Raw genomic sequence first — 19,368 nt, forward strand, 5'->3', positions numbered from 1 at the left:
CTGATGAAACACACAACATTCTGTTCATGTGAACTATGGACACCATAGTTGCTCAAAATTCTAAAACAATTGTTGGACAATTTCCGCAGGTCTTTCAGTACTAAGCTGAGTCCGATTGGTGAAGAAGATGAGGATGTTGCCAGAGAGAGGCAGAGGATCGTCAACGGTGCGGGTCAAGGAGACATACTGGAACTCCGACAGCTCACTAAGGTAAGAAGAAATCCTCAATCGAGGAACACAGGTCACCTGGATGAATTTAATATATAATAGACACATTCAAATAATAAATAATGTAAAATGCATGATGTCATCGGAGCCATGACGTAATGGTTAATTATCATGTACTCCAGATACACTGTAGTATTTGTATGTAGTAGAGGTCTCAACGGGTCCATTTAGATACGAAACCCAAGCGGGATCGGGTCTAAAAGATTCAGGTGTGCCTCGGACACAGGTTGGGTATAATATTAGTGGCCTTTGGTAATTTAAAATGAGAAGACCTGAACTATCTTGGGTGTGTGCATCAAGTCCTTTTCCAACCCTCTCCTCTGTTTGCCAAGAGCGCTTGAGACATTGTGTGGTTAAAGCAACACTAAAGAGTTTTTGCTCTTTGCTCCCCCTACAGGTTAGAAGCGTAATTACCACTGTCGTAAATACTGCAGCATAGCTGGCTCTGATTGGATTGTAGGTCTGCCGTAAAGCAAGTTTTTGTAGTTTTCATTCAAACTACAGGACCGCGGCCCGACGGTTAGAAACTTCTTTAGTGCGGTTTTAAGACAGACCTGTCAATCAATTTTGAATGCACATTATAGACTTGGATAGAAGTCATCAGATAACAAAGGAAATAAATGGAGCAGTGGGCCAAATTGGATGGACAAAATTGGGTCGGACTGTCTTGGGTCGGGTCTTTGTTTAAAAACATATATTTATGCAAGTTGGATTCGGGTAAAAAGTAATTTGGGTTATTTCGGATCGGGTACATTACTTTGGACCAGAATAGACCTTTAGTATGTAGGCATTTACAGTAAGAGTGTATAAAAAATACAAGGTGACCTCATTAAGCCGTCATGTTTTGTCTTGTAGGTGTACAAGAGGAAACAGAAGCCTGCTGTGGATCGTCTTTGTGTAGGGATTCCTCCGGGAGAGGTAAATTGATTTACTGCTTCATGAGTCAGCTACATGCCAACTACTGTAAATCTACAAACTGACAGCTGTGTTATCTGCATTTCAGTGTTTTGGTTTGCTCGGTGTCAACGGAGCCGGAAAGACAAGCACATTTAAAATGCTGACTGGTGATTCTGTGGTGACCAGTGGTGAAGCTTTCCTAGCAGGAAAGAGGTGAGGACATTTAAAGAAACAACAGATGCTATATCACGACTGCTTGACTCATTTTGTAGGTATATTCATCCATTTTGACCTTGTTGTGGCTTTATGTTTTTGTTTGATTTTCAGTATACTCAGGGAGATTGATGAAGTTCATCAGAATATGGGCTACTGTCCTCAGTTTGATGCCATTAATGACCTGCTAACAGGACGGGAACATCTGGAATTTTACGCCATCCTGCGTGGCGTACCCGAGCATGAAGTTTGTGAGGTGAGAGTAACTTAGAAACTAGATTTGATTATTTTTAAAATTAGTTTATGGAATATGACCGTAAGTGTACACAGACGTTCGACGCATCTGCATTGCGACAAAATGCAATGGAGCTCATGAGCTACATACTGCATTCACGTGTACACGCATAGAGGACCTACAAAAATCTGGCGGTGCGCATATAACGTGCAGACTAATCTGATGACAAAATTTGGGTAACTGTACGCGGACCCTCATGTATGTGTAAAAACCGAACTATACTTGTGTAAATCTTAAAAATAAATGGTTAAAGGAAAACAACACTGTTTTTTAAATATTTTACTATGTTCTTACCTCAACTTAGATGAATGAATACATACCTATCTTTTTTCAATGCGTGCACTTTTAATCTTTGTACAGCGCCTCATGAATGTGTTAGCATTTAGCCTAGCCCCATTTATTCCTATGGCTCCAAACAGGGATGAATTTAGAAGCCACCAAACACTTCCATGTTTTCCCTATTTGAAGACTGTTACATGAGAAGTTACACGAGTAAGTATGGTGGCACAAACTAAAGCTTTTGTTTGGAGCCATAGGAATGAATGGGGCTAGGCTAAATGCTAACACATTCACAAGGCGCTGTACAAAGATTAAAAGTGCATGCATTGAAAAAAGATAGGGATGTATTAATTCATCTAAGTTGAGGTAAGAACATAGTAAAATATTGAAAAACTGTGGTGTTTTCTTTTAAAGACATTTCCAGGATATGTTTCTCCAAAATACAAAGAAAAATATTAGAAATTCTTTCTGTTTTTCGCACCATTTTAAATCTTTGGATTGTGACATTTTTCCCATGAAAGTTTTGCACATCCTACTATATTTGCATAATGCAAAAAAAAAACCCGCAATGCACACAAAAACAACCGCACTTTACTATAAGGTTGTATTTATTAACATTAGTAAATGCATTGGTTAACATGTCATGAACTAACAATGAACAATACATCTACAGCGTTTATTATTCTTTGTTAATGTCAATACAAATGTTCATGTTAGTTTATTGTGCATTAACTAATGTTAACAGTTTTTTAAAAACATATTAATAAATAGTGAAATTATATGGAGCCATAGAGGTGACATTTGCAAAAATACACTTCTTTCAATTTGTTTGCAAAGTCACCTCTACGGCTCCATAAAAGTAAAGGAACAATATGTAGGATTGTGGCCAAAACTGGTACTGCAATCACACAAATGGTGGCCAATACACAACATACGCATCAATTAAGGGTTGCAACTACACTTTTTAAATGATAATATCCTGGCCGGACCACTGTTGCCAGTGATATAAGTATTTGAAATGAAAATGATTTCTTAATGTCTAGTGACATATCAGGGTCATTTTATGATTAATTTATATACATTTCTTACATACTGTTCCTTTAACATGAACTCAAAATCTCAAATTAACATCCAAAAATATTTTTTCTTCTGATTTTGGGGTAAAAATCTGACATGAGCATGTTTTGTAACTTTTTAAAACATTATTGGTTTAATTGACGTGTTACTTATCGGACAGGTGGCTGAGTGGGGAATCCGAAAGTTGGGACTTGTGAAGTATGTGGACAAATATGCAGGGAGCTACAGTGGTGGCAACATGCGCAAACTCTCCACTGCCATTTCTCTCATAGGAGCTCCTCCGGTGGTTTTCCTGGTATGTATTTCTTCAAACACACACACAAACAATTATACACCTCAGGGCTCCAGAGGCTGCCACCAAAATTTGAGAGCGTGCCACTGAATTTTACATCCAGTCGCACATGTGCGACCAGTAAATTTGACTCTTTTTTGTGATGTGACACTGAATTTGAAACAGCACATTGTACTTTCTGCATCTATCATCAAAGTATTTATTAGTAATACAGTAGAAAGTAGTAGAAATGTGAATATTTGGTTGGCATGTTGATTTACGGTGTGTGCCCCTAAATTGTCTGGTTGCGCCCCTAAAATTTTCAGTTGGGGGCCACTGTGCTCCTAGTGAAAAAAGTTAAGTCTGGAGCCCTGCACCTGGATCAAGTGTTGTGCCTCCCTGGGTGAATGTCTGCAAATAAATCAACAAATACAACATGAATCTGGATCATAAGATTGCTGTTTGATTATTTACTCAGTTGGGTTTCTTATTCTGGTTATATAAGACTTTCAGAATTTTAACACCCCCAGAGGTGAATTACCCTGAACTCCTTACCCTATGGCTATTTTTTATGAGCCCTCATAGTGGGTCGATTACACAAAGAACACAAAACGCTTAATCCCTGTGTTGAGCCAGCAAGTGTGTTTTGGTTCACTTGAGTGTGCGACACACGTCTAAAGCAGAGAGATGACTGTTTAGTGTGTGTGTGTGTGTTTTTGCTGAAACTGTGGATAAATGTAAATTTCGTTTGTGCTCTTCTTTACAGGATGAGCCCACCACTGGCATGGACCCCAAAGCCCGGCGGGCGTTATGGAACTGCATCCACAGTGTCATCAAAGAGGGACGCTCCGTCGTGCTTACCTCACACAGGTAAAACATCCCCAATGTTTGCATACTCCTGAATGAGAAATTATGGGCAAAGTAGTATTAATGTAGCTCAACTGGTAGAGACAAAGGCATGGGTTTGACACTATGGGACAGATTAATCCCAGAGTAAAATGCATAAAATGCCTTAATTTAAAAAACACCTTGGACTAACATATCTTAACATATATCAGTGTTATTATTTATTCCCAAGATGCACTTCTACATTGGGTTTTTTGTAAGGTTGTTAGTAAAAAAAACGATATAAATGTCCTAATATAATTAAAGCCTAGTATTGGATTAATCTAAACCCTGTCTGGGATACTGCCCCTAAAAGTCAGTTTGGAAAAAGCGTCTGCCAAATATAAAAGTAATATATGGGTCAGTGACAAAAATGGTTTGGCAAGATGAGATTTTTTTTACTTGTTTTAAAAGCATGCATCAGGTTTATTTAAATGCACAATGTATTTATGTTAATTTTATGCAATAAAAAATAACATTAGCATCATTTTTATAAAAGTTAAGACTGAATGGACCTGAAAATGTCAAATGGTGTAACCACCAATTGCGCCAAAGAATGAGAAATATAAAATATTTTATCCACCTTGATGGCATGTAAGCGTAATCATAAAAAAAATTTAATATCATTTTATTAGTTATTTTAATGCGTTTTTGTTATATTTGTTTTGCATGACATATGCTGAAAACAATTTTCTAAATAATCTTTAACAAATTATGTAAAAATGTATGCAAAAAAATCATATTACACTAAACCAGTGCTTCTCAATTATTTTCTGTCACGCCCCCCCTAGGAAGAAGTAAACATTTCGCGCCCCCCCAACTCTCCGCCGCGACTGTAAATAGTATAATTTGTCTATAAAATGACACATCTGCAAAGCATTGTATCCTTATTAACATTAAAGAAAACACAAAAAAGAAATATCGATCAACTTACAACAAATAATAACTTTATTAACATTGTTTTTTAGTCTGTAACAGAAAAGACTTAAAATGCATCAATTTGCCTGAAATAAAAAAATCAATCCTTATTTACAGTCTATTTTTTGACCATTTGATACTGAAAAATTAAATTAAATATAATCAATAAATAATAATAAAAAACTCAAGCGGCTTATCAGCGTGTTTGGGGTGTAATGTCTTTAAGTGACGGTGCAAAAAAATCACTTCCTGAAAAAGTATTTTCCCCGGGTCTCACGCGCCCCCCACTTGTGTCGCTTCGAGCCCCCCCTGGGGGTCCCGCCCCACTATTTCAGAAGCACTGCACTAAACTAATGATAATATTTTAGTCCAAAAAAATACTAGTTACACCACATTGACATTTCTGCAATTATCCCCCGAATATTCTTTCAAAATGAAATAAAACCAGACATTTTAGACTTGGTCCTCAAAAAGAGAATGTATGCAAGAACTCTGCAAATTTATTTTGAAATTTTAACCCTTTTACATTTAATTTATCCATACGGACACAAAATAATTAACATCACGTTACTGACCCCTATACTACAATGTTAGTTAGCGCTAACTAAATAAACTGTAGAGAACCTGTGTGTTAACCTGTGCTAGTTTTTATGCATTAATTAATTTATTTTTTGGAGTAAACTAACCTGTGCTGTTTTTCCCCAGTATGGAGGAATGTGAAGCACTGTGCACTAGAATGGCCATCATGGTGAACGGCAGGTTCCGCTGTCTGGGCAGCGTCCAACACTTGAAGAACAGGTACGTTTTTAAATAATATTTGTGTGAATTGCACATTTATTAGACTGAGAAACAAATCTTTTTGCCTTTCTTCACATCCCCTATTCTTCCTTCCTTCCTTAGATTTGGTGATGGATACACCATCATTCTGAGGGTCGCAGGTCCAGATCCAGACCTTCAGCCTGTGATGAAGTTTATCGAGAGCGAGCTACCAGGCAGCACACTAAAAGAGAAACATCGAAACATGCTACAATACCAGCTCTCTTCTTCCCTTACATCTCTCGCTCACATCTTCAGCATCCTCGCCAAGAACAAAGATTTTCTCAGGATAGAAGATTATTCTGTGTCTCAGACCACTCTTGACCAGGTGAGGGTCACGTTTAACTTGAACTTGATCTTTTATCATGTGTGTAGTGGAGTGCTCCTTGTTGGGGTAAAGCAGTCAGAAGCAGCATTTTTTATAAGCATGGATACCTTCGAGGAATATTTAATATATACAAATGGCTTGAAGCGTAACTAAACCCCTGACTCCACCCACTGGCAATATTTGAAAAATGCAAGAAAAGTGGGCAGACCCCAACAGAGATAGAGGGGACGAACTGAGCTCATACCAAGGGTGTGGTGAGATCGTAACAAGGGCGTGGTGAGCGTGGACCTGCTTCAATAGGGTCGTACCGCTTACGTCACGTGGTACCGCAACATTCAATAGGAAAATTCAACTGCAGTATCCACCGTTCAATCTGAAGAAGGCAGCACTCAGACATTTTTACCCCACATATTGTAGCATTGAAACACTTTATATCCAAATGTCAAAAAAGTTCTCAAATCAATGAACAGCACTAAAAAGCCCCATTCTTACCGTGGGTTCACACCAGCCGCATTTAAGGCGTCAAAATCGCATCTACCGCGCCTAGTTTGAACAGTTTTTTACTCGCTTAATTTGCGCGTGAAAGCCGCGTGTGAAATTCTAGTCATCGAGACATTCACACGGAAATTCGTGTCATGGGAGGGACTTCTGCGACTCCGCTCACTTCCTGTTATCACGTCACTACAAGAGCAAGCTCCTGATTGGTTAACGCGTCGCCTTTTTCCACCAAAGTTCAAATTTTTAACTCGCGCATTTGCCGCGGCAACAATCAATTTGCGCCATTTGCACGAACTAGGCGCACGAATGAGGCGGAATCACATCTACCGTGCCGCGAGACCTCCAGACGCGCATCAACGCGTCTTCACATTGACTTAACATTGAAATCACTCGCGCTTGACGCCTTTACTGCGGCTGTTGTGAAGTTGTGATTACAGATCATTACGGTAACTAAAAAAGTTGGTTTAGAGTTTATTTACTCTTTAATGTTGACTTCATGTTGTCTTTTAGTTTTGTCATATTGAGTGATATATGGTTAAATACTCATACACACCTCAGAACCTGATGCTTTTGTGTCTTTAAAGGCACACAAGGCAAGTCTGAGTATTATTTCTCTACTAGCTCCCCCTAGTGTCTGGGAGTAAATGTTTTCTATATCTGAGACTTAACGAGACTGAAGGACACCGGGTCGGATACAGCGAACTTGCAAGTGGGGTATTCTTCCTACAGACGGTAAGGGCGGGCGAGAGAGTCTTCATTCGTCATGTAATGAGTCATATAACCATATACCGACTTACGAAGATGATTTATTAACATAAAAATGCTGCCTTGTGTCCCTTTAACTAGTGATGGGCGATTTTGAAGCCCGCTTCATTTTTCGAAACATTTACGAATCTTTTGTTTCAAATCACTGGTTCGGAGCTTGTTTCAAACTAGCCAAAGTCACGTGATTTTAGCATTTAGCATTACGTCATAACTGTTTCGAAAATCTGACTATTCACCACTAGGGGGAGTTGATCACAAATGCCCAATGTAGGTGAACTCGGGTCAGTTTTTATTATAAAAGTTCATAAAACATTCATCCTTCTGACTAATAAAACTACCCTTTGTTAACTTTAAGTTTATAGACAGATTTAATGACAAAAAAAATTTCATAATTACAAAGGAAGTTCGTTTTAATGATTTTTTGCCATAAATAAAACTAAAAACACACAATACACTTTTAATTATGTCTTAGTTAAATTAAATAATTTATTTTTCTTAAAAACATATTTTTAGAACAATCTTGCTATTATTTTATTAAAATTGTAAAATGTTTGGACAGATGCTGCTTTAACAATATTTTGACCAGCAGGTGTTGCCAGCATGTATGGTGCTTCGAACGCTTCGAAAAACTAAATCAATTTACGAAGCAATTGTTTCAATTGATTCAAAGCTTCGAAAAGCTTTGTTTCTCCCATCACTATCTTTACTAACTCTGCAGACCCACCAAAAAATGTAACCATATATAAGTTGTGGGGCAGAAAGTTTTCTGTAAAATATATATATATATATATAGGCTATATATATATTGTTTACGCAGCACCCGAAAATACTCCCCTGCTATAGAAAGTTACCAAGGGGATTCAGACAGCAATAAAATCACTGGCTACCCCTATAAATGATGAAAATACCTTTTGTCCTCAGATGTGAAGATGAATGCTTTTACCATGTTTTGCGTGTTTATTAAACGCATTTTTTCTTTATCAACAGGTGTTTGTTAACTTTGCCAAGGACCAAAGTGACGATCACTGCGACACCTCCATTCGTCGTAAGGAGACCGCGGTCAACATGGCATTACTGAGTCCACTGTCCAGTGCCGATAATATAGAGAAGCCAAAAGAAAGCTTTGTGTGAACTGGGCTTTCTCTTTACACTACAAGCTAACCGGAGCCAGTGGATTCCACACGTTTCACAATGTTTTTGTGGCCTTTGCACTGCGGTCTGCCGGTCTGACCTTTATCTGAAGATAAATGCTTTGGGTCAGCTGAGAGGCAAACACTGCAGCCAAGACACTCAATGCAAGACAATGCAAAGAAATGATAAAGACTTCTCTAGAGTTTGTTGCGCGGCTACGTCCAAGCCACGAGTGTTAAATTATCCGTTTTTGGTGGACCGTATTTTGCGCAGTTGTTGGCAGAGGGGTCATCAGTTTCATCACACGAACGATGATAATTCGGGCCGATGGGTAAATGCCAATGATCAATAATTCAGGGTCAGTGTCTTTATTTTATTTTTTTCTTAAGACTAGAAATTTCTTGCTGAAGATTTACAATCATTTGCGTGGCCTATAGGGCTAAACTGCAAATCATACTATGGTAACTTGATTTTTCTTGTTATATGTGTCATTATTTATAAGTGAGAATTGTTTTAGATGTCTTTTAAAGTCCGAAATGGGATTATTTAATACTGTCAAAGAGTGCCTCGTAAGAATCCGAATCATTAAGCGATGAGCAAAGTGACTCTTATAGGGTTTTATAATAAAATAAAATGTAAAAAAAAGAGTTTAGATGAGTAAGCTTTACAGTCACACTATCTAACAAATACCTCGACTGACACTGTATTCCTAAGGGACACTCCAGAAGTCGTTGGAAGGAAATAAAAAGTCACAATGTGCCTTCTTTAGTTCAAGTCCTTCACAAAATAAACCAGGTTTGCTGGTCTCAGCTGGTCTCCCAGCTTAACTCCTGTACCAGCCTGACCAGTGGAAGCCAGCTTTGACCATCAAAACCACCTTAGCCTGGTAAATAGTTTTTTTAGGAGGACGGTGAAATATAATCGTGAGTACATTATTGATTTCTGCTGTGTTGTAAGTAGCCGTTCAGAACAGTAAGGTGATGAGCCCGTCAGTATTTTGGATGTTATTGGGATAGGCAACCGTGATGCCTTATGTCAGAGCACTTTACTCGCTGTGTTAATTGGAATTGATTAAATGGTAAAATGTGTTTTGCACTGGATTTTCCACAGACAAAGTATTTACCTTTATCTCCGACCAAAATGATTAAACCTTGAAAAGACAATAAAGGTCTTTAGTGCCACTAATATTCCTCATTTCATACCTGTTTACATTTCAAATGCATGGCAGTGGGATGTCTGTTACTCACCTTGTACACTTACTGTATTTACACAATAAAACATGCCAATTCTACAGCCAGAATATTTCTTTTATATGTCAAATACAATCTTGTCCTCCGTAAGGTTTGGAAAGGCTGGAGCATATAAAGTCCACATAAATACCTGTGCAATTTATCTGATATGTAAGATTTTATTGTTATTGACAGTGAATGACATGCACATACCACTGAGTGAATAGTTGGACAAAGTCTCTTTTGGAAAGAGAAACTGCATAGGCAATTAATTGTCATAAAGAAATAAAATAAATTAATTTCAAAATTAAACATACGTCTACGAAATAAAACCTATGCAATGCCATTAAGAAAGTGCTACTTTAAACAGGTGATATTTTTGTTTGACATATAGGAATTTTCCAAAACTAAAATATTTGTCTGTTTAGTGATTGGATTGCAATGTTTGAATCACTGTATACACAATTTCCATCATTTGGAGATTCCGGTTTCGTCAAATTACAGTATGGGTCCAGGCTATTTCATTGGTGAGAACCCACAGGGGAACAAGAGTTTATTCTTCTGTGACACCAGATATGCAGAGCTCTCTCTTACTGGAGAAAAACAAAAAAGAAAATGATTAATTTTATATAATTATTATAAATGTAAGCCATAATGTCAATTTGTGTCCTTTGCACGTTTTGAATTCATTTACCTCCAATCGTATATAACACACAGTGTGTCAAATAAATCATTTAGTTGAATCTGTATGTTAGGACATATGTAGGGCTGTCACAACTATATAATATGGCTGACGGTTAATTGTCTAATAAATTGTGACGATTATGACTAAATTGCACGTTTTAGGGCTTTAATGTTTAATTCTCATAGATTTTTTGTTTGTTCAGGAAATTATTTTCACACATTGTTGTGATTATTTAAAATAAATCTTTTGGATGTTTTTCCTGGCAGTAAATATTTATACACACAACACATATTTAAAAGCAATGAATATTTCTTTCAAAAACTGAAAATACTCCATAAGAAAAAAACACAATAAAGTGTCTGAAAAATAACTGAAAAAAAAAAAAAAAAATATATATATATATATATATATATATATATATATATATATATATATATATATATATATATATATATATACTATTTTAAATGCAATCAAAATAAACCGACTATACCAGAACAGGCCTTAAAGGAATAGTCTACTCATTTTCAATATTAAAATATGTTATTACCTTAACTAAGAATTGTTGATACATCCCTCTATCATCTATGTGCGTGCACGTAAGCGCTGGAGCGCGCTGCGACACTTCGATAGCATTTAGCTTAGCCCCATTCATTCAATTGTACCATTTAGAGATAAAATTAGAAGTGACCAAACACATCAACGTTTTTCCTATTTAAGACGAGTAGTTATACGAGCAAGTTTGGTGGTACAAAATAAAACGTAGCGCTTTTCTAAGCGGATTTAAAAAGGAACTATGTTTTGTGGCGTGATAGCACTTTTGGGAGTACTTCGACTCGGTGCAGTAACACCCTCCCTCTCCCATTATGAGAGTGAGAAGGGGAGCGGACTTTTCAGGCGAGTCGAAGTACTCCCAAAAGTACTATTACGCCATAAAATATAGTTCCTCTTTTAAATCCGCTTAGAAAAGCACTACGTTTTATTTTGTACCACCAAACTTGCTCGTATAACTACTCGTCTTAAATAGGAAAAACGTTGATGTGTTTGGTCACTTCTAACTTTATCTCTAAATGGTAGCATTGAATGAATGGGGCTAAGCTAAATGCTATCGAAGCGTCGCAGCGCGCTCCAGCGCTTACGTGCACACACACAGATGATAGAGGGATGTATCAACAATTCTTAGTTAATGTAATAACATATTTTAACATTGAAAATGAGTAGACTATTCCTTTAAATAGTAGCCAATTATACGAAGGTCATATAAGTACTGGACCACATGTCTGCAAAAAAATCTATTCCTTATGCTGCGTTCACACCAGCCGGGGAAGAGGCGTCAAGCGCGAGTGATTTCAATGTTAAAGGTGCAGTGTGTAAATTTTAGCGACATCTAGTGGTGAGGTTGTGCATTGCAACCAACGGCTCGGTCCACGGATCACCCCAGGCTTTTGAAACACATAGAGAAACTACTGTAGCCACCACCGGACAAACAGGTAATTGTCGGAGACAACTTAGTTAAAAGTTTGTCCGTTAAGGGCTTCTGTAGAAACATGGCGGCCCAAAATGGCGACTTCCATGTAAGGGGACCCTCTGTGTATGTAAATAAAAACGTCTCTTCTAAGGTAATAAAAACATAACGGTTCATTATGAAAGGTCTTTATACACCACTAAAATATTGTTTATAGCAATACAGCAATTCCGCCTCATTTGCGTGTCTAGTTCGTGCGAATGGCACGAATTCAATGTTGCCGCGGCAAACACGCAAGTTGAAACATTTTAACATTGGCGGAAAAACGTGCAGCGTTAACCAAATAGGAGCTTGCTCTAGTAGTGACGTGATTACAGAATGCGAGCGGAGTCACAGAAGCCCCTCCCATGATGCAAATTTTTGCGTGAATGTCTCGATGAGTAGAATTTCACGCGTGGCTTTTACGCGCAAATGAAGCAAGTAAACCCAAAATGTGGCAAACTAGATGTGGTAGACGCGAATTTGATGCCTCAAACGCGGCTGTTGTGAACCCACGGTTACAGATCCTTAAGAAGATCCTAAATTTGGAATTCGTTTGGAAATGTAGGTTTTACCTGGCAATTCATAATGCTTATCAAAGTTTTGGAGCATTTCTTTAAATATTGTTTTCCACTGTATTAAATGGTTTTGCAATGAAACACTTTCAGTCAAGGAGTGCCATTAGATACTGTCTCATTTATACAGGCGCTGCAGCACCCCCTTGTGTTTTTTAGAGAAATATGCAATCATTGTGGTGATCTGAAATCATCACGATGAGGTCAAACAATCGATTATTTAATCATTGTGACAGCCCTAGACCTATGCTGCTTATTTCTAACAGCAGAGGTTCCTAAGGCAATGCAAACTTTACTAAAATACACACAGTATAATACCATCTGATGCAATAAGCCAAAGTGAAGCTATACCTGCAGCAACTACTCTGGCATCGTCATGAGAGTGACGTCGTATTGCTGCTCGATGGTCTGCGCTCTCAAACCACCACAAAACATTCACTTGATTAAGAAAACATGAGAGTATTTTTATTATATCTTATGAAATGTATCTGCTTTCTTAATAGTTTACACTTACCTTGATTAAGCTGACCAAATTCAGAATGAAAAACCCCCACTGGATGGGCATATCCTGACCCGGTGTGGGTTCCTACTGCTGCCTGAAACGCCCGGCCCCACACCGCCGGGCCTCCTGGTTTCATCTGGAAGGTAGCCAGCTCATAAACACCTTTAGTAAATGAAACATTCAAAAAGTTTAATCCTTCAGATGGGAGATCTTCCTGGATGTTTGTCAAGGTATCACGTTCCAGAATGTGACACAGCAGTTACACAAAATGTTTGACAAACATATTTAAATTATCATTTTATAATCTGCATAGGTGCTCACCTCCCTCTTTGGGTGGTTTCTGAATTTTACTCCAGGGTACGAGGTATGTCACCTCATTATCCTGAGAGGTGAGCATGGGCATTGCTTTAGAGAGGTACTGCTCCGTCCAGGTTGGGTCCTGAGCCAGACCTGCCCGTACTGATGCCCGCTGGGCATAATTATCTAAAAACATTACAGCAAATAAGCAGGTTACTTTTATGAGGTTGTATATAGAGTTGTTTTGTTACGACAAAAGAAGATAGCTTAAACTTATAAAAAACATTTAAATTGTTATTTATATGGTTATTTATCCAAATAAGGGATTTGTTGCAACTCACTTAAAGGGATAGTTCACCCAAAAAAATGAAAATTCTCTCATGTTGTTACCAACCTGTATAGATTTTGTTGTTCTAATGAACATGAAGGGAGATATTTTGAAGAATTTTTGTAAACAAACATTTATGAGCCCCATTCAGTTCCATGGTATTCTTTTTTCCTACTTTGGAAGTGAATGGGGCTTATGATCAGTTTGGTTACAAACATTCCTCAAAGTATCTTCATTCATGTTCATCAGAACAAAGAAATTTATAGAGGTTTGTAACAAATACAGAAATAAATAAATGAACAAATCATAAACGCAGAAATAAATAACATAAGTAATTAATTAAATGCAGAAATAAATAAATGCATAAACACAGAAATAAATAAATACATAAATGCATAAATAAAAAAAGACATGTAGAAATACAGAAATAAATAAGTAATTAACTAAGTGCATAAATAAATAAATGCAGACATAAATAATGTCACACGTGCCCATTGTGCTTTTACACAGACTGCGTTTGCAACAAGTGCAGCACAGCTTTAAAAGTTGATACTTTTGACAAAACTATACATTTATTTATGCATTTATCCATTTATCTATTTCTACTTTAATTAATTTATTTATTTCTGCATTTAATTAATTACTTTATTTATTTCTGCATTTATGTATTTGTTTTATTTATTTATTTCTGTATTTCTACATTTATTTATTTATACATGCATTTATGTTATGTATACATTTATTTATTTTAGACCATTTAGTAATTTTTCCTCCTCCATATACTGGGGAACTTATCTAAGCATTTTGTTGCAATTAACATGTTCAAGAACCCTAAGTTATAACAGAAATACAGAAATAAAAAAGAACAAATACATAAATGCATAAATAAATAAGTAATTAAATGCAGAAATAAATAAATGTATAAACACAGAAATAAATAAATGCATAAATAAATAAACACATGTAGAAATACAGAAATAAATAATTAATTAAATGCATAAATAAATAAATAAATGCAGACATAAATAGTGTCGATGTACCCGTTGTGCTTTTACACAGACTGCGTTTGCAGCGAGTACAGCACAGCTTTAAAAGTTGATACTTTTGACAAAACTATACATTAATTTATGCATTTACTCATTTATCTATTTACACTTTAATTAATTAATTTATTTATTTATGCATTTAATTAATTACTTAATTTTTTTCATTTATGCATTTTTTTATTTCTGTATTTCTACATTTATTTATTTATTTCTACATGCATTTATGTTATGTATTTATTTAGACCTTTTAGTATTTTTCCTCCTCCATATACTGGGGGACTTATCCAAGCGGTTTTTTTTTGCAATTTACATGTTCAAGAACCCCAAGTATTAAACCACAGATTTAACAACTCAGTTCTCACCATACTCCCAGATGTGGAAAACCTGATTGATACCCCCATATTCCACAGTCCAGTAGCCTAAGAGCTTTGAATGGGCTGTCCGAAGGTGGATCTTCTCATTAGTTAGTTTGAGGAAGGCGGAGTTGAGATGGGGTTGGATGAAATAGGTGCGGAACTCATAGAAGGTTCCATTCACCTGCCGCTGCCCAGTGGAGACAAAGGCCCTGTGCTGCTGGAGGAATACAAATAAAACAATCGGATAGTGACACCGTGTGGTCATTATTGGAACTGAACAACATTATTTTAGTAGAACCTCATAATTCAGTGTTCTTCACTCCCAATCCTGGAGAGCCGGTGCCCTGCAGAGTTTAGCTCCAACCTTAATCAAACAGACCTACCTGTGATTTTCTAATGATCATGAAGACATTGATTAGCTTGATCAGGTGTGTTTGATTAAGGTTGGAGCTAAACTTTGTAGGGCACCGGCTCTCCAGGATTGGGAGTGAAGAACACTGTCATAAACATGATGGATAAGGGCTGGGAAAAATATAATATTAAATATTAGATATTATTCCGATAATTGTGCTGAAAATATAAAAATACATAATATCAAGAAATATTAAACATACAAGCTTACATGTGTTATTTAATAAAAAATAATTAAGTGGTCACACTATAGGTATAAATGTTGAATGTTTTTTCCAAATTATGTTTTTTAATCTGGGCAAAAGAAAACACATTTTTAACTATTTAGACCAAAAGCAAACATATATAGAGTAGCCTTAGCCTACCATCAACATGTGCAAAACTTTAACCGTTTAATCGGGCACACGTCTGGTGACGCGGTAAGTGTCTGGTCCGAACTTTACTTCCAACAAATTACTTAAACAAATACCTCGCCGAAAATAACAAATGTTTTGGGTTCCAATGTAATCTACGTGTTGTTTATTTTGCTTGTTATATAAATAAACTACTTTAAAATGACTTCGTTGTTATTTATTCTTCGCAGAGTTTACCGGAAGTTACGTGATGACCACGAAAGCCGCGTGTTTATGTTGTTACTGCTGAAACCATCTATAGCGCTTTTCACAATTGTTAAATTGTTCCACACAGCTTTAAATTAATAAAAACAACAGAAAGTAGAAAAATCAGAGGACAACAAAGTGGCAAAGTACAGAGGCTAAGATAAATGCATACTAGTGAGCAATGTAATATTGTAACGTATATGTAACGTAATGTAACATAGTTCTAAGTTAACTAATGTCAGCTGACTCCAAAGGGGTTGAAAAAATCCTGGTGGGGAAAAAGTCCTTGGGAGACAAAAACCTTTGAAAGAGAGCCAGACATAGATGGGTGATTCTCACGAAAACATGGTTTTAAAAATGTCAAGCATGAAAAGGTAAAATTTGCTTAAATTTACTTTTTTTCCCACCAGACATTGAAAAACAAAGTCTGGAGTAAATGGGAACATTAATTTAAAAACTTTTACTTATCATTTAACACTTTTTGTAACATAATTAAAAAAATTAGTCCTAAAAATCTCATTACCGCAACAGTCAGAAAACATCAACACTGACATATTTTCAAAATGACATGACAAACCTGAAAGAACATAATTTGGAGATTCTGCACATGCATTTAAAATCAAAGTATTATGCTTCTATTAATTAAATTAACATTTAATAAGCATCTGTTGCGGTAATGATAATCAAAATGTCATGTAAGCATTCTGACAAGACAATATTTCAAATTAACTGTAAAAAAATGATCTTACCTGGTAGCCATCTTGAAGTAACTGGTCCATGTGCTTGGTCACTCAAAATCAAACTTTATTAAAATTCTGTATGTGTGCTTAAACTGTTCTCAAAAAGTGTTGCGGAGGATGAGAACATCAGGCATGGACACATCATTTTCCTTATTTTTCTTCATTATTATTATGCATGAATATTCAGTAAATATTTTTTCTGTCATCTAAAGTAGTCTAGCAAAACATCCATTTATTTTTTTTCTTAATATTTTTGTGTTAATTTTATTAAATTACAACATAACGCATGTTCAAACACAGCCGGACGCATTGCGGTAATGAGAATTTCAGCAGAAAATGAGATAAAATTTCCAATTATAAATTCTTATGTTGAAATCACACATTGTGCAAGGTAGAACACAGTATTGTGTTAATTCTGATGCTTTTTAATGTTACTATATTACACATTTTAAAGCTAAAATCATTAGTGCCGTGGTGTTTCAATGGTTTCGTGAGAATCACCCAGATGATCCTTAGGAAGAAATACAATATATTGAGTACTATATCATAAAAATCTATGTAAATTATTTTAAGCATATTATCCAGCCCTATATACAAATCTGCTCTGTTTCAAATACTAATGTATGGAAAATCATATATGATAAAAATGATAAATGTGGCCTTAAATGTTATATTGTGCACACAAAAAGCCCACCACTCATACCCGCCTCTGTTTGGACACCAGACAGCAGTTTCAATGTTAAAGATAAACCACAAATGTTTGTCAGTCTGTGATATGGGATCTTTCAAAAGTACAAAGCTCAAATCCTATATTTTAAGCTGTCTTAAAGGTGCAGTGTGTAAATTTTAGCAGCATCTAGTGGTGAGGTTGCGAATTGCAACCAACGGCTTAGTTCACTGCTCACCCCTCACTTTTGAAACACATAGAGAATCTACGGTAGCCACCACCGGACAAACATGTCATCGCTGGAGACAACTTAGTAAAAAAAATTGTCCGTTAAGGGCTTCTGTAGAAAAATGGCAGCACAAAATGGCGACTTCCATGTAAGGGGACCCTCGCTATATGTAGATAAAAAGGTTTCGTTCTAAGGTAATAAACACATAACGGTTCATTATAAAAGGTCTTTATACACCCTTGATAATATAGTTTTGTATATTATTTTGCATTTCTGTCAAAAGATCCTTATAAAAATTACAAACTGCACCTTTAAACTTTTTTATCCTAGTCCCAGACTAAAATGCATGTTTGAGCTGCCTTAATTTAAAAAAAATATTGCCCTGACAAATCTTAACATATATCAGTGCCATTGTTTTGTCTCAATATGTATACCAGTATTGTTTTTTGTAAGGTATGTTTGTAAAAACTACTTTAATGTCCTAAAATAACTAGATTAATCTAAACCCTTTCTGAGAACCCCTTTTGACGGGTGCAGGTGCACCCCACCTAACAAAATTCATGCCAAAAAACCTATTAAATTATTATAAATTTGATTTAATATAAATTCTTATACATGCATTTATACATTGACCATCAATTCTGTTGATTTGTAGGCTTATTTCTCTGATGTTTTATTACACAGAATGTAAGATACATTTCATAAAATGTCATAAAACAATGCAGGGGAACATCATTGCTATAGAGTAACGTTACACCAGTTAATGTTACTAATCCTCTATTCTAAAATAATCGTCATGATAATACGACTTTATTTTTGTTGTTACCGACTCCATTATTGTAGCAAGGACAGTTAGGGCACGAGGAATATATTAGGGTATTCATATATTTACCACACACGTAATTAAGCTGAACGACATTTTGATTATTAAACGCTTAAAACTCAATAAATGCGTTTTGTAATTCAGGACACTGACAAGTTCAGACAAACAGTGTTAAGTGATCACGTTTCACAATGGGGGCGTTCACCTACACACCACCGCCCCCAAATGTGTTGTTTGTTTTGCTGTTATGAATATGAAACAAATAATTTGATCAACAGACTCTTTACACACAAAGTCGCTTCAAACATTCGTTAACTGAATATTGTGTGTTTTTTAAGGAAGTGGTTGTTTGTTACCCAAATAAAGCGTATAAACACCACCATTAAACGATTTCAACTCACCTCAGGTTGGCTTTTCAAAGCGAGGCACTGTTTTGCGCAAACTGGCGCATTTCGCAACGCGCTACGCAACTGTAACATTTTATTCATAGCGCAACTAAAGCGCAACTGTACTGCAGCTTGATTGACGTCAAGATCAAACGTGCAGCTCAGAACGAAGTTGACTACGGAAGCCCGAAAGTGTATAATAGCAACGCATTTAAACCTATTAGCTTGTTTCAGTATACAGTATGCAGCTGAAGAGAGCACTTGTGAAAAGAAATATTTGTTTTTATTCATACAAAAATAATCATTGTAAAAAGTAAAAACCTGAGCTGAATTTATTTGAGGATTTTTATGTATTGTTTACAAGTATTTCACAAATTATGGCAAGATACG

General features: G+C 36.1%; 2 protein-coding genes across 3 annotated transcripts in view; one reads left to right on the forward strand and one right to left on the reverse strand.

The window, feature by feature from the left end:
• Window positions 1-9,892, forward strand: part of abca1b (ATP-binding cassette, sub-family A (ABC1), member 1B) — a 48,231-nt gene extending 38,339 nt beyond the window's left edge. Inside the window, exons 39-47 of the mRNA XM_055178957.2 lie at window positions 90-210; window positions 1,084-1,146; window positions 1,232-1,338; window positions 1,453-1,594; window positions 3,150-3,284; window positions 4,027-4,130; window positions 5,769-5,861; window positions 5,964-6,207; window positions 8,458-9,892. Coding sequence (XP_055034932.2) covers window positions 90-210; window positions 1,084-1,146; window positions 1,232-1,338; window positions 1,453-1,594; window positions 3,150-3,284; window positions 4,027-4,130; window positions 5,769-5,861; window positions 5,964-6,207; window positions 8,458-8,601 — 1,153 coding nt within the window. The 3' untranslated portion in view covers window positions 8,602-9,892. The remainder of the gene's footprint in view (window positions 1-89; window positions 211-1,083; window positions 1,147-1,231; window positions 1,339-1,452; window positions 1,595-3,149; window positions 3,285-4,026; window positions 4,131-5,768; window positions 5,862-5,963; window positions 6,208-8,457) is intronic.
• A 92-nt stretch (window positions 9,893-9,984) lies between these two features.
• On the reverse strand, window positions 9,985-19,176 carry nipsnap3a (nipsnap homolog 3A (C. elegans)). 2 transcript variants are annotated; one of them, XM_055178966.2, is made up of 6 exons: window positions 18,994-19,176; window positions 15,130-15,340; window positions 13,418-13,579; window positions 13,109-13,258; window positions 12,946-13,032; window positions 9,985-10,423 (listed from the first exon to the last, which is right to left on the reverse strand). In XM_055178966.2, exons 1-6 carry the CDS (start codon window positions 19,078-19,080, stop codon window positions 10,347-10,349), a joined length of 774 nt encoding a protein of 257 aa, XP_055034941.2. In that variant the 5' UTR covers window positions 19,081-19,176; the 3' UTR covers window positions 9,985-10,346. The 2 variants fall into 2 exon arrangements, with proteins under 2 accessions (XP_055034941.2, XP_055034942.2); XM_055178967.2 differs by having other exon boundaries at window positions 15,130-15,337; window positions 18,994-19,175.
• Window positions 19,177-19,368: the final 192 nt, after the last annotated feature.

The sequence above is a fragment of the Misgurnus anguillicaudatus genome, chromosome 16 (assembly GCF_027580225.2).
Source record: "Misgurnus anguillicaudatus chromosome 16, ASM2758022v2, whole genome shotgun sequence".
Taxonomy (NCBI): domain Eukaryota; kingdom Metazoa; phylum Chordata; class Actinopteri; order Cypriniformes; family Cobitidae; genus Misgurnus; species Misgurnus anguillicaudatus.

Coding starts and splice junctions, on each gene's coding strand:
- nipsnap3a (XM_055178966.2), bottom strand. CDS start 19,080: ATGAATAAAATGTTACAGTTGCGTAGCGCGTTGCGAAATGCGCCAGTT. Junction 13,033..13,108: donor ATTTGGTCAGCTTAATCAAG/GTAAGTGTAAAC, acceptor TTCTTAATCAAG/TGAATGTTTTGTGGTGGTTT. Junction 10,424..12,945: donor TGCCAGAGTAGTTGCTGCAG/GTATAGCTTCAC, acceptor GTTTTTCTCCAG/TAAGAGAGAGCTCTGCATAT.